A 15,104-nucleotide genomic window follows, 5' to 3' on the forward strand; every position below is an offset into this window, starting at 1 on the left:
CTTTCTTTCTTTCTTGCGGGCCAGACTGTTAAAGGCCCCGACCACTTGCGACAACTTAGCTGGATGACACTGTGCAGACATAACGATGGCAGAGAAGTACAGTGGCCCCTTGTTATGCGCTGGGGTTTGATTCCAAGATCCCCCGTGGATAACAAAATCCACGGATGCTCAAGTGCCATTAAATATAATGACATAGCAAAATGGTGTCCCTTATAAAAATTGGAAAATCAAGGTATTATATTTGAAATTTATACTTTTTTGGAACATTTTCAAACTGTGGATGCTTGAATTTGTGTATAAAACATCAGTGTCTAAGAAGGGCCGACTGTATAAGTCCTTCGTTGCCATCATCACCATAGTGTGACCTTCCAATGACTTCTAGGCCATGTTTGGTCAGACTTGCTCCTGGCCTTCTGTCATCGTCACTCTAGTCTCCATCCCACTCGTTTCATCACCACCAGCTCCATGATGAACTAGGAGGCTCATCTGGCTCCACTTCATGGGAGGGGACACTTAGGAGCAACCATGTCCATCGCCCTGACCATTTCCCTATTCCAGCGGTTTCAACAGGATCACCAACTGGAAACTCCCCAACAACCACCAGTAATCCATCTGGATCCATAAGCCTCCTGGAACAGACCATCGTAATTGGCCCCCACCCCTGCAGAGGCTATGAGTCCCAGTGAGTCTAAACCCTGCCAGGTAGTGATCTGTCCGTGACAACAGAACTACAGAAAGTTCCACCATATCACCATCATCCTGCCCAGAACGGAAAACCAGATCCAGACTGTGTAATGCAACATGGGTAGCATTAGATATCACTTGGGACAACCCTATAGTTGTCATGGTGGACATGAGGTCCTAAGATGCTCCTGATAGAGCAGTCTCCACATGGATAATGGAGTCTCTCAGTACAACAAGCCAAGGGGACTCCAACATCACCTCTGAGACCAACTCACCCAGCTCAGGCATGGAGACAGTTGAGCAGCAGTGTGGGCATACACCAACAAAATCCCTATTCTGTTCCTACTACACATGTTCAAAAACACACACTCACACCCAGCAGACTATGTTACAGGGCATCTGGTGAGGGAGATGGAATCCCGATAGACCACTGCAACTCTGCCTTCCTGTCCCCCAAGACTCACCTGCTGCTGTACAGATTTTTATCATTTCCTCGTGTGCTATTTTACAATCCAGGTTTACACATCTTTACTGGCAGAGTTTTGTGGGTATTCTTCCCGTAGCTACAAAACTGCATACCTATGGCGGGAAGACCATAACCTCAAGCTCAACTTCAGCCAGATGCTAAATGGGATTACACAAGAGCGGTCTTCTGAATTCCATGAATTAGGATTCGGCATTCATGCGGCAACGTGCACAAGACATATGGCTCCTCTCATGACAGAATTTTGTATTTGCATTACAGTGGTACCTCGGGATACGAAATACCCAGGTTACGAATTTTTCAGGATACGAAAAAATCCCATAGGGATTTATTGTTTCGGGTTACGAAAGTTTTTTCGGGTTACGAAAAAACTCCGGTGCTATTTTAAATGGAGCCGCGGCAGAGCCGCGGCTTTTTTCCCCATTAGCGCCTATGGGTTTTCGGCTTACGAAGGCTTTTCGGGTTACGAAAGCGGCCGCGGAACGAATTATTTTCGTAACCCGAGGCACCACTGTACTATTGTTGGAAGAGCCCGCATGGTGTAGTAGCTTGGGTGTAATCAACCAGATTTAAAGAGAGAAAGGGTCATGATGCATCCCCCTGAATTCTAAGGGTGTGATCAGTTGGGTCTGGTGGCATTGGTCAGTCCAAGAACAAAGCAAGGCTGTTCTTGGAAAAGGTGAAATCCCTAAATCTAATTTGCACTACAGAAATAATGCCATGGCTCCATCCTATGGAATCCTTGGCTTTGAAATTTGTTGTGGCACCAGAGATCTCTGACAGAGAATGAAGCTTCTTGCTCACCTCTCAACCAGCTGCTTGGTTGCTGCTCCCAGGGTGATCAGGTGCAATGGGAGAAGCTTCTCAGGTGAGGAAGGACTTTCAATCGGTCTTTGTCAGGATGGAGGGGGTGCAGACGGTGTGTGTGTAGTGGGGTTTGCATAGGACACATGCTTTGGACTGGAGATTGGCACAGACAAGGAAAGGGAGATACTTTAACTATAGGAGCTGCTCTAAGGTGAAGAACTCTTTCCAAGAATCAACCTTGGATATTCCTCCCTGCTTCTCCAAAGACATGTCTTCCCCACACAACTTCAAGTAGTACTTCTTGTTCTCTTGGGGCTACTCTCCTGGGACTGATACTTGTTGTGCACATCTGCCTCTGGGACTGTGCTTCCCCTCCTCCTCAGTATCCTGGATATTGATGATGATGATGATGATGATGATGATGATGGCATAGTCCCAGAGGCAGATGTTCACAAAAAGGATCAGTCCAAGGAGAGTATCCCTAAAAGAACAAGAAGTTCTACTGGTGGCTCCATTTCTCCCATTTTCCAGGTCCAAAGCCTGATAGAGGAGGCCATCCAAGACATAGAAAACTAACAGTGGTCAAGATGAGCTTCTATTGGGAAGTGAAGATGCTGAGGATGAAGCAGAGAAAATGTGGAGGTGGTCTGAATGTGAGATGAAGACCATGAAAAGGCAGTCATTGGTGGAGTGGGAGGCAGAAACTAATCATGATTGTGCGCTTTTCACAAGATAATCACTGTTTACACACCTGGTTTTCCCTGACTGATAAAGTCCTAAGAGAAGATTGAGAGAGGTGCTTTGAATCTGAGAAAGCAGAGAGGCTGGATTTTGCAGCTAACCTGAGCTACCCGATCAATGTTTGATCCAAGGTATGGGAAATCTTTGATTATTTCGATTTCATCCTCATCGTCTAGGTCTGGATGAATTCATGTAGATCTTTCACATTCATTATTTTTATTTGCTTAATGTTCACCATTAAGTCATAGCACTTCCTTTCTTTGACTTTTGTAAAAATTGTCCAACCTCAGATATAGTCAACAAAGCAGGTCAGAAATGTGCCGAAGCTTTCCTAGAGAATTATGAAAGCATTTGTTTTGGTTATGACACCTCCACAGAGCATACATAACATAGTTGAAGTGGCATCTTAAGTGACTCTTAGCCGAAGTGGCCACTAAAATGCCTGAAGTGCACAAAGTAATTATAAGCTCCTTAAACGAAAGGCCAAAATTAGAATGGGACTTAACACTCGAACATCCTCATTTTCCAACCATCCATGGTTAAAAATGCAAAAACACTGGACAGAGAGATGCCTACGGAAGGCAGTAGTAATATAACCAGATTGTCTGATTGATCTGAAATGGCCTCCCTTCTTGTCTATCTATACTGGGAGATAAACCAGTGATTCTCAAACTTGGATCCTCCAGGACTTCAACTTTCAATGGTCAGGGACTCAAGAACTGAAGTTCAAAGATAGGTCCAGAGTCAAGCAACATTGCTTCTGTGTTCAGTGATGGAGTTCTTCTTCTTCTTGTTTACTGATATCAGTTCGACCTCATGAATGTGAGACCTCCAAGTCAACCGATTTCTATCTCAGGTCTTGCAGACTCACAGCTTCCTTAAGCGAGTTTATCCAACTTCAATGGGCTTCCTTTTTTCCTACTGCAGGCATTATTGCCTTTCCTAAGGAGTCACATCTTCTCATGATATGGCCAAAGAATTACAGTCTCCGTTTGGTCATCCTAGCTTCTAGGGAGAGTTCAGGCTTGATTTGCTCCAGGACCCATTTACTGTATTTGTTTTTTTAGCAGTCCATGGTATCTGCAGAACTTTTCTCCAGCGCCACGTTTCAAACGAATTGATTTTCTCCTTGTTCACTTTCTGCACTGTCTAGCTTTCACAACTATATATAGAAACTATGATGGCATAGAAGGACATAGAAGGACAATCCTAAAATTAGCATTCAGTGATATATCTGGACATTTCATGATCTTGCTTAGTTCCACCATAACTGCCTTTCCAAGTCCTAATCTTCTGATTTATTGACTGCAAATTTAAAAACGATTTCGATGTTTTCATCATCTGCTTGACTAGCCCCAAGAGAACAAGTTATGTAAACCATCTGTGGTCATTGTTTTTATTTTCTTAACATTCAACTTAACATTCAGCCTTTGCATTTTCTTCCTTGAGTTTCTTCAGTAATCGTTCCAAGCCTTTGCTATTTTCTGCTAGCAAAATAGTGTTATCTGCGTATCGTATGTATTTGCTGTTCCTTCCTCCAATTTTCACACCTCCTTCCTGCTTTATCTATGATAAGTTCAGCATGCAAAGTAAACAGATAGGGTGATAAATGCAGCCTTGCATGACCTCCTTGCCAACTGGAAGCCATTCCTTTTCTCTGCATTCTGTCCTAATGGTAGGTAGCATCTTGTCCTGAGGACAAGGCATCAACTCCATCGAATGTTGTGGCACACCAATTTCTCTAAGAGTGATTCATAGTTTTTCATGAGCTATACAGTCATAATGGGTTTAAAAGTTATTAAAATGTAGATATAGTAAAGAACAGCTGGAATGCTTTACAGCTAATAAAAAGGGGGTTATGAGTTGATATCTTAGAAATACTTTGATCTTTAGGAAGATAGACATATCCAAAGCACCGATTGCCCAGGAAGACACTATTGCATTGGTTTCCAGCTTCAGAGAATTAAGCACAACATATTTGTAATGTACAGTTGTGCAACTCAGGAGGTGGTGCCCAATCCAGCCCCAATAAAATAGCATAGAAGCCCAGAAAGATGAGACAAGTGTCCACACGTTGCAAAAGGAGAAGGACCAGCGGCAACCTGAATCATGGAGTTGGCTGGCGCAGTCACCCTCCTTGTTGTCGTCTATGTATCTTGTCTTCTGATCGCCTTGGCTAAGAAGAAGCTATCACAGAAAGGGAGGCTTCCTCCAGGTCCCATTCCCTTGCCTCTGGTTGGGAATTTCTTGCAGATCAAATCATCAGAAATCTTAAAATCTCTTCTCCGGGTGAGTGACTGTCTCTTGGAAAGTAGCCTGGGCATGCTGGATCTAATAGTAAATCTAGGCCTCATTCACACTCACATTTTTGCGTTGGATGAGTTCGGATCGCACAATTGATTCAGCACCAAACAGATGTTCACACCATGCTTGCCACAATTGAGGCTGTCCGTGTCCGCATTAAAGTTCACATTTAAATTTGCACCCAGGAGGAAGGGGCAATGGGCAGAGGGTGGACTCATGGGTGCCATGGGGGATTCTTCCCTGGCATGCATGGATCCATGGTGCCATGGTGGATTCTTCACAGGCATGCATGGATTCCTGGGTGCCGTGGAGGAATCCTCACAGGCATGCATGGATCCATGGGTGTAGGGGAATTTCTTCCCTGGCATCCATGCATGCCAGGGAAGAATCCTCCATGGTACCCATAACTCCCCTGTGTACCCAATGCAACAATGCACAGAAGCCATGCCCTCCCAAGTCCCCCCAACTTCCCCTACTTCTAGTCCACAGAGAAAAGTGACAACGCAGGAAATTTGAAATCACAAAGAGCCCCACGGAACCTTGAGCGCTGATAGGGAAAAAGAATGGCAGTTTGGCAAGGGCTTTGGGATGGGTATGTCCCACCCTCTGCCCATTGCCCCTACCTCCTGAGTGCCCCAAATGTGATTGGCAACCTGCGTCTTTTCAAAAGACATGCTAAAAGATCTGGAATACGTGTTTGTATTGTATCTAAATCTTGAAGGGAAAGAGGACCCCAAAATGTATTTATTAAGGACTGTTATTTGTTGATACCTTAGAGCGAAAATATGGGAAACTCCTCTTTCATATGATCACTGCCGCTAGAAAAGGAAAGAAGTTTTGGACATACAAGAACAGATATGGAAGCTATATGATTATATAGTATCCGATAAATGTATGCAACAGACAAGGAATAATTCTCTAAATGAGTTCAAAAAAAGATTGGGAACCACTGATAAAATATTTACAGAAAGAGTGGGATCTAAATTTTGTGATGGAATGGAATGCAAAATGTTGAGCCATGGCAATTAAAGCGGTGTCAAAGTGGATTATTTCTGCAGTGTGGATGCAGTCCAGGTGGGTAATGAGAAAAGTTAAAGACATAGTTGAATGTGAATAATGAAAGAGGAGAGAAATTGGTTATACAGATAAGAGTGTATGAATTTATAAATGACAGACAAGTATGTGTATGCATATATATGTGTGTGTGTGTGTGTGTGTGTGTGTATGAGTATAGGTTTGGTATATACACATGCTTCTCTGGTGACCAAATATTTGGTGTTTTTTTTATCCCTGAGGTTTTGTTAGTGCTTTATTTGCTGAAAGGGTTTATTTATGACAATGTTTACCTATTTAAGAAATGCCATCCTGGCGGTTGTTAGTGTGAGGTTTTGCAGGCAATGGTTAAGATGTTTTCTCCTAGAAAAGAGAAAAACATGGGGCGTCTATATGGACTTGGATGAGGAATATGATGTACGAAGAAAAAATAAACACTCAGTACCAATGGACCAGTACCCTGGCCAAACCCATCGTTTAAACTAATAAGGGAAATCTCTTTAAGATTCCTTTTGAAATGTGCTGTTTGAGTCCAAATTTGGAAGATTCCTCCATTAGTTCCAACACTGGACTCTGAATCTATTGGGCTCCCAGCACTTGAGTTCCAGGACAGAACCATCCCAAAGGACACCAATGCCTAAATAAAAAGATTGTGCCAAATATGAACAGTTGTTTCTTTCTACAGCTGCATGAAAAATATGGCCCCGTTTTCACCGTCTATTTGGGAGCGCGTCCAGTTGTGGTCTTATGTGGACACCAAGCAGTGAAGGAAGCCCTGATAGACAGGGCAGAAGACTTCAGTGGACGGGTAACCAACGCTACTCTGGAACCGACCTTCCAAGGATATGGTGCGGCATCCCCTTTGGCTTTGCAGTCACGACTCCGACCCTTTTCGACCCTTGCTCTATACCAATGATTCCTAAACTTTGCTTCTCCAAGTGTTTGGGACTTCGGTTCCCGGAAGCCCTAAAAAGCTTGGCTAGCAGCCAGGAGTCCTGGGAGCTGTAGTCCAAAACATCTAGAGGTTGAAAGTTTGGGAATCATTGCTCTATACCCTTCCATTTCTTTTTGCTTTCCTGCAGGGGTGGTCTTTGCCAACGGAGTGTGCTGGAAGCAAATGCGCCGGTTCTCCCTCACCGTTTTGAGAAATTTTGGAATGGGGAAGAAAACCATTCAAGACCGAATCGAAGAGGAGGCCCAGTTCCTGCTGGCAGAATTTCGGAAGACTAAGGGTAAGGAAGGTGCCAGAGATGGGTTTGAAGTCCACCTGCTCAGTGAAAGCACTGCAATCGCCACAGCTCCCATCACCTGCAGACTTTTAGTGGGCATGGAGTGCAGTGCAGTGGGGTGCGGAGGGTGCGCACTGCACCAGGTGACACTGCACTGGGTGACACCAACCCTAGTGACACCAGTGGTGCAGTAGGGTCCTATTCTTAGCATTATCAGAACTACCTTCACTGGACTGATTCTTCATTCATTCTCTTTGCTCTTGTGCTTCAGAGAAGCCCATTGACCCCACCTACTACTTCAGCCAGGCTGTCTCCAACATCATTTGCTCCATTGTTTTTGGGGATCGCTTTGACTACGAGGACAAGGACTTCCAGAACCTCATGCACATGATGAACAACAGCTTCCGGGAAATGAGCACGGGCTGGGCTCAGGTACCCCAACGCTACTCCCTTTGCAGCAGTTCTAACCTTAAAAATACTTTAAAATCCATTGGTCTTCATCTCTTCTTTGGTGTCCTTTCCTTCTCACCCAACCAGGTGTTCATCTCTGCTCACCCATCCTTTCTTCTTCCTCATCCCCTCTATTTTCCCCCTTGACTTGTTTTCACTACCAAGGTTCTGACCCACATGAAGCTGCCCAGAATCCCTCTGGGGAAATAAATAAGTCAGGTTTGAGTTCAGCTTCTGCTTCCCTGGTTAAGGAAGTCTCCCACCTAGTGACTGAAGAAGATACTGCAGGCAACGGGTATATTTAAAATAATTATTATTTAAAATTATTTCTTTAAAATGCAGTTTCTTGATATACATTAGGGATGTGTTGGTGCATCTTTGGTCCACCCTACTCAGAACAAAACTGATATCCCTTTGGTACCAGCTTCAGAAATCCTTCCAAAGCAAACTAAGGAATTGCTGCTGATGCCAAAGAGGACTGTGGCAGATAACCTGCTAGGTATGGTTTCTCTCCTTGTGCAGTTCTACGACACGTATGCCAGCTTCCTGAAGTACTTCCCAGGGCCCCACACCAAAGTCTATGACCTCCTGGAAGAAATGAGGCTCTTCATTGCCAAGAGAGTGAAGAAAAACCAAGAGACTTTTGACCCCAGCCTCCCCCGGGACTTCATTGATTGTTTTCTCATTCAGATGGAAAAGGTACAATGTCGGTGCATGAAGGTGGTGGAGGTCAGCAACAAATGGAGCCCAAATGTTTTGGAAATTGAATCTCCTTCTCCTGACCAATGGCTGTGCTGACTGGCGGTGCAACTACACTGTAGAAATAATGCAATTTGACACCACTTTAAGTGCTGTAGCTCCTACCTTGGAATTCTGGGATTTATAGTTTTACAAGGTCTTTAATCTTTTCTCTCAAACTTGCTGTTGCCTCACAGAACTACAAATCCCTGTAGGATGGAGCCATGTCAGCTAAAAGTGATATCGAACTGTGTTGTTTTTACAGTGTAGTTGCATCCTGGGCTATGGAGAAGAGCCTGTCGTTCAAACACACCTGCCCCCCAGATCAAGGCCCATACTTGGGCAAGTCACACTCTTTCAGCCTAAATCCCCTCTGAATAAATCTTGCTAAGAAAATCCTGCAATAGGTTCACCTTAGGGTCACCATACTTTGGAAACCACTTGAAGGCACACAACAAGAGTAACTTGCTTCCGGTCAGATCTATTAGTGAATGCAGAATAGAATAGAATAGAATAGAAAGAACTGGGAAGGAGGAAGCTTACTAAATAAATACACAGAGGCCCTGGAGAGTCTTGTTGTAGCAACAAATCAACGAAGCTTTCCAAATTGTAGCAAGCAGATGCTCTACCGAAGGGTCTTGAAACCATGCCCTACTAGGAGCGACTTACGGAGCTGGGTATGTTTAGCCTGGAGAAGAGACGGTTAAGGGGTGGTATGATAGCTCTCCAATTTTGGTGGGTTCTGGCAAAGAAGAAAGGGGCTGTGTACCAAGCTCCAGCTCCAGCTCCAGTCATAGAATCACAACGGTCATCCAGTCCAACCCCTTGCCATGCTGGAACTCCCAATAAAAGCTTCCCCGACAGATGGCCATCCAGCCTCTGTTTAAAGACCTCCAAGGAAGGAGACTCCACCACTCTCCGAATGTACATTCCCATTCAGAATTCACATTCCCATCCAACCGGACAGTGGTCCTTCTTGGAATTTACTCATGACGTCTTGTTCTTTTATGCTTTCAGGAAAAAGACAACCCCTTGAGTGAATTTAATGTCAAGAACTTGGAGCTCACCACCCTTAACCTGTTCTTTGCTGGGACAGAGACAGTCAGCTCCACCTTGAGATATGGCTTTCTGTTTCTGGTGAAATATCCTGACGTGCAAGGTATTATTATTATTATTATTATTATTATTATTATTATTATTATTATCTCACCATTATTCTCCCAATAATGAAAATCAAGGCATATTTTAAAATATACTTACACATATTTGGAAACAATAGGAATTAAAAACTATACAAAAATCCCAAATATAAATGTAAAATTATTTAACCATGTTTAACGTTTAAAGAAAAACCCTTTAAAATTCCTTAAAAGAGTATATACAAACCTTAAAAACAGCATTAAAAGCACATTTTAGGATCTAAAAGTGTGGTGGCTAAAAATGTTTAAACTTGCAGGCAGAAGGAAAGCAAGGATGAGGCCATCTTGGTCTTTCTGGGCAAGGACTTCCAAAGTCTGGGAAAGACCATTGAGGAGGCCTTCTCCCTTTTCCCCATCAAGCAAGACTGAGAAAATGGTAGAACAGGGAGAAAGATCTTAGAAGGGCTCATAGAGGGAGTTATGGTCCTTCGAATAACCTGGATCCAAGCCATATAGGTTATGGAGTGGTGGGTATGGAGAAACTAATCTAGTTTCCTTCTCCAACTCTGGCAGATCTTTAAGAAACCAGCATCTAAGCATAGTTTAGTTTCTGTGTAAGATTTCACCCTACTTTCCACTTCTCCATACATGTTCTCATAAATGTTTCATGACCAGTGGCATGTCATTTGCTAGGCCATTATAGAAATAACTTGGAAAGTTCAAAAATTATCAAAGAGGCATGAAGGAAAACTAGTTAATTGTCCCCTCGCCAACTGGGGAAACCACAATCTGACCATGCAGGTTGTTACCCTTTAGCTATGCTGGAAGTAGACTCTCAGCTCCCTTTGAGAACTGGAAATCCAAGGGATTAATTATATGAATACATTTGACAGCCAAAGCGCATGAGGAAATTGACCGAGTGATTGGCCATAACCGTGTCCCGAACATTGAAGACCGGAGCCAAATGCCGTATATGGATGCCGTCATCCATGAAGTGCAGAGAGTCAGTGATCTCATCCCCATGGATCTGGCCCACATGGTTATCCGTGACACTGAATTCAGAGGATACCTCATTCCTAAGGTACAGTAATGCGGTAAGCAGGAAAGATAGGGGAGACCACCTAAGCATGTGTTGCCATGAAACTGTGAGCAGTGGTCATCATACCTTCACTGTTTCACAGAAGAAGACTGGGATACCTGTAGCCCAAGCAACATTGAAGCATGGCCAGGATGGCAAAATGTGTTAATGAGGAAGAGCATACAAGCTAGGAGAGGATGCCGCAGTCTGCTTTTGCCAGAGCCTACTGGGAAGTGCCAGATTCCATCCACTTCTTTCCTCTCCTCCCTGCTGAGCTAACCAAGTGCAACTGCTTTTGCATTTTGAACTCAAGATTGCAACAAACTGAGGACAAAAGGGGAAATGGGTGGAGGAGATAGAAACTAGAGCATTTTGAAAGCTACTGAAAAAAGTGGGATGACAGAGAATTAATCAGGATTGCCCCTAACAAATGAAAACATTTGGAAAGCAACTATTTATGGGATTTGGGTCAGGTCACCCAGAGGCATATCTGCTAATATTGGCTGGCATCCTGGGAATGAGTTAGGATGGTAGAAGCCCAGTCTGTGCCATGCACTTTTTGTTCATTGCAAAGATGGACATTCAGTGGCACAGAGACAAAAACCCCTTAAGGGGTGCACCTTTTCTGTGCTCCTGCTCCCCCTTTCTCCATGTTCGGGGAGAATAAGGGGAAGCAGCAGTGGCGCATTCAAGTATTAGCTGGGTGAACCCTAGGTCCTTTTTTCTGAGACATGCAGTTCTCAAAACTCTGTTCCACTTGAAAAGCACTTGCAAATTGCTAGAGGTTAAATCCATGGGCCCTAGGCAAGTCATAAGGGCTCATTTCCACTACGAAATAAATCGCATCACGGAGCAAATTATATGACCCTCATCCCCATTTGAAACCGGTTCTGAAGCTGATGTGATCGATTGCAACTGTGATGATGCGAGGCAAATGAAAAAAAGCTGCATTAGAAGAACCCCTTCAACTGGTAAATTTTAAGAGAAAGACTGCACCCATGACATATTATGGAATCATGGGCCTTAGTGAAGTTAGCCTTGTCCTGGTCAGAATGGCCTTAGCCTTGAATCCAAGAAGAAATAAGTGAAGTGTAAAATCAAATGCAGGTAGTCCAAAATGTTCTGCCATCTTCTTGTGGACATCTAAATGAGACTCATGAGCCACTAGGAGTTGCCAAGATCACAGTTTTGGATCCTGCTGTCCCTGAACCTTTGCCATTCTAACCCTAACCCTCTTTCTGTAAGACAGTTAGCCTATTTGCTAATCTTGAACATGAGAACAAGTCAATGATGTGCAGAGCCAAGCTCAGATAAACCCAATTGTTCCACCATCTTTACACAGAACAATGAAATGGAGTCCATGGGCCACGGGAGAGTAGTGAGAGATGCTCTGTTCTGGAACTGACTGATGCATTCCCTGAATCTTTTCCATTCGGAGCTCATAATTCTTTCTCTTTTTCTTTCCCAGGGGACAGAGATCTACCCCATTCTCAGCACAGTCTTGAATGATCCTACAATGTTTAAGACTCCCGATGCTTTCAACCCAGAGAACTTCCTGGATGAGAATGGACGCTTCAAGAAGAACGATGCCTTTGTGCCATTCTCCTTAGGTAGAACTCTCTTAAACACAGAAATGAGGTGATGGGTTGCGTTCTTGTTTGTTGGTTTGATTTCACATGCTTGCTTTTGGAATTGGTGACTGTGGGTCTCCTTATCCTCCAACAGCAAACAACCCATGTGTAAACATTGGGACTCCTTCTCATGTACTCCGCGGAATGCCTTTCATGGTTTTACAGCATTAATTGCCCATTTCTTCAGCCTCCTTTGGTAATCTCTACTACTCCATTTGAAACACGTCACCAGATTCTTATTGGTGATCGCCTCACTTAGATCAGGTCTCTGAATGGTGCTGTTCAAGAGAAACTGTACCGATTACTTATAGGAACCACAGGTTGCTGCCACAATGCAGCATTAATGCTATTTGACACCATTTTAACTGCCATGGCTCCATCCTATGTGGCACCAGAGCTCTGGTGTTTGCAGGGGAAAGGCCACAAAAATCCAGAGATGCTATGAAGAGAAGAAGGGGATTTGAAGATGGGTGGAGGAATGGCTCCTCTGGTTGAACATAAGAAGACAGCTGATCAGAAACCTGTCCTTGCCTCCTGACATTGATCCTATTTTTCTTTCAGGAAAACGGGTCTGTCTGGGGGAAGCCTTGGCCCGCATGGAGCTTTTCCTCTTCTTCACCACTATCCTGCAGAGTTTTCGGCTGAAGCCCCTTCTTGCACCTGAGGACCTTGACACAACCCCCCAAGAGAGTGGCTTTGCCAACATCCCACCCTTTTACCAGATCTCCATGATCCCACGCTGACTCTTCTGAGGTCCCTTTCTCCTCAACCTTGGCCATCTTACATAAACTGCATTCCCAAACTCCACAGGGAGAAGGCTGGGCTCTTTGTTCTTGGGATCTCAAACAAATGGCTCTCATCTTTCATCCCCAGATCAAGGCTTATTGTACTGGGTGCTATTGGAACCCCAGCTGGGTAACAGGGCTGCTCTTGACCCTTTCTAGCATTTCCTATCTTCTGGAGAATCTCAAAAGTGTGATGATCCTTGCATTTTATGGCTATATATATATATAGGTGTTTATAAAGTGTTGAGGTTGCCTTGAAACAGGGACGTAGCCAAGGGGGGGCATTCTTGGGGTCCAGACCCCCCCTTCCATTAGAAAAATGAATGGTGTGTGCCGCTGCGCCTCCGCACCCAAGCCCCATTATAATGGTGGCACTTAGTCTGGACCCCCCCCCTTCCTAAAATCCTAGCTATGTCCCTGCTTGAAATGATCTAACCTAGCTGGAATTCACGAAGACAGTTAGGGTGCATCACCACATTAGTTCCATAGCGATGTGGTATCTTCCCGATCAACTCTATCCCCATTTGCAAGGCAGCAGCTGACTGACCCATTCTCTCCCATGAACAATTTCCAGTGTGACCGCCAGAAGCAGGGTTCCTGTTGGTTGTGAGATTGCTTGTGTGAAGGAGGTGGATGGGAACATCAGTCCGCTGGTTCGACTCCTGTTGCCCAATATATAGGGACCAGGGGTCTTCCAAACATGTCAGGATTGTAACTATGGACCAGTCATGAACGCATAACTCCAAGTTACGTGTTGTAACGGTGTTGGCGAATTCTGGCCAACATATTTACCTTTTACTTTGAATTTTGGCTTAATCATAAACCAGCCGGCTCATTTGATCTGTGAATCTAGTACACAAACAGGCTTCCTTCCAGGCCTGTAGCATCAAAAAGTGATGGCTCATTGGGTTCTAGGTTGACCTAGCAATAAGTTACATATCCCATTACATATTCCAAGAGGGTGATTGTCATGGCACTGCAGACCCCCAACATCTCTCAGTTTCATCATGAAGAGTGATGGGGAAGACATGAACCGGATCTATTGGAGATGCGCAAGCAGTTTGCAAGGGTTCCCAAGAGTGGTATGATTTTCTCCTTCACTCCTTCACAAAATGTATATATGATAAGGCATATCCTTGTTTGGCAGGTGACTTATATTCACTCCATGTCTGGACGGCAGGATTTAGAGGCTGTGAAAAACACACATAACATAACCAGGTTGTTGTATAAGCCCCAGATACAGGAGAATGTTGTAAAACAACACACTCCCAGGGGACTGAAAACTGGAGGGGAAAAAGTTGTCTACCATGTATTATGATTTTAAGAACTACTGCCTTGTCATTCTTAATAAAGGTTGTTTTGAAGTCACAGGATGCTCTCATTGATAAAACATTCCAAGGCTGAATTACTAATGACTGATTCTGCAATTGAAGACGTTTGATCTCTTTTGGTAGAGCACTGTACCAGTCAAGAATTTCAAAATGGTATTGACACCTTAGAATAGGATTTGGATACTTACCATCGGGATCTGTATGTAGAGAGATCTTGTAGCACCTTTGAGACTAACTGAAAGAAAAAAGTTGGCAGCATGAACTTTTGTAGAGTTAAGTCTACTTCCTCCTGAGGAAGTGGACATAAGTCTATTGAAAGCTCATGCTGCCAACTTCTTTCTTTCAGTTAGTCTCAAAGGTGCTACAAGATCTCTCTACATATAGATCTCTCTACCTACTGCTTCTACAGACTAATACGAATGCACAGAGGTTCTGAATTTGCACAAATCTGACAATATCTTTGAATTCTACCATAGGGATCTATGTTAAGAGTCCGCAGCATCCTACTTTCTATTTCTATGTATGGTTGTGAAAGCTAGGCAGTAAAGATAGTTGATAAGAGGGGAAAATCAACCCATTTGGTGCTGGAGAAGAGTTCTGAGAAGACCATGGGCTGCAAAGTTTCCCCTTTAGACACCACCAGCTCATCC

The 15,104-nt window shown here is 44.0% G+C and overlaps 1 protein-coding gene across 2 annotated transcripts; it reads left to right on the forward strand.

Moving 5' to 3' along the window:
* The first annotated feature begins 4,825 nt into the window (after window positions 1–4,825).
* Window positions 4,826–13,398, forward strand: LOC121917612 (cytochrome P450 2G1-like). Of its 2 annotated transcripts, none has more exons than XM_042443713.1 (9): window positions 4,826–5,005; window positions 6,759–6,921; window positions 7,156–7,314; window positions 7,574–7,734; window positions 8,275–8,451; window positions 9,508–9,649; window positions 10,523–10,710; window positions 12,176–12,317; window positions 12,900–13,398. In XM_042443713.1, exons 1-9 carry the CDS (start codon window positions 4,826–4,828, stop codon window positions 13,079–13,081), a joined length of 1,494 nt encoding a protein of 497 aa, XP_042299647.1. In that variant the 3' UTR covers window positions 13,082–13,398. The 2 variants fall into 2 exon arrangements, with proteins under 2 accessions (XP_042299647.1, XP_042299648.1); XM_042443714.1 differs by having other exon boundaries at window positions 7,156–7,305.
* Window positions 13,399–15,104: the final 1,706 nt, after the last annotated feature.

The sequence above is a fragment of the Sceloporus undulatus genome, unplaced genomic scaffold (genome assembly GCF_019175285.1).
Source record: "Sceloporus undulatus isolate JIND9_A2432 ecotype Alabama unplaced genomic scaffold, SceUnd_v1.1 scaffold_24, whole genome shotgun sequence".
Classification (NCBI taxonomy): Eukaryota; Metazoa; Chordata; class Lepidosauria; order Squamata; family Phrynosomatidae; genus Sceloporus; species Sceloporus undulatus.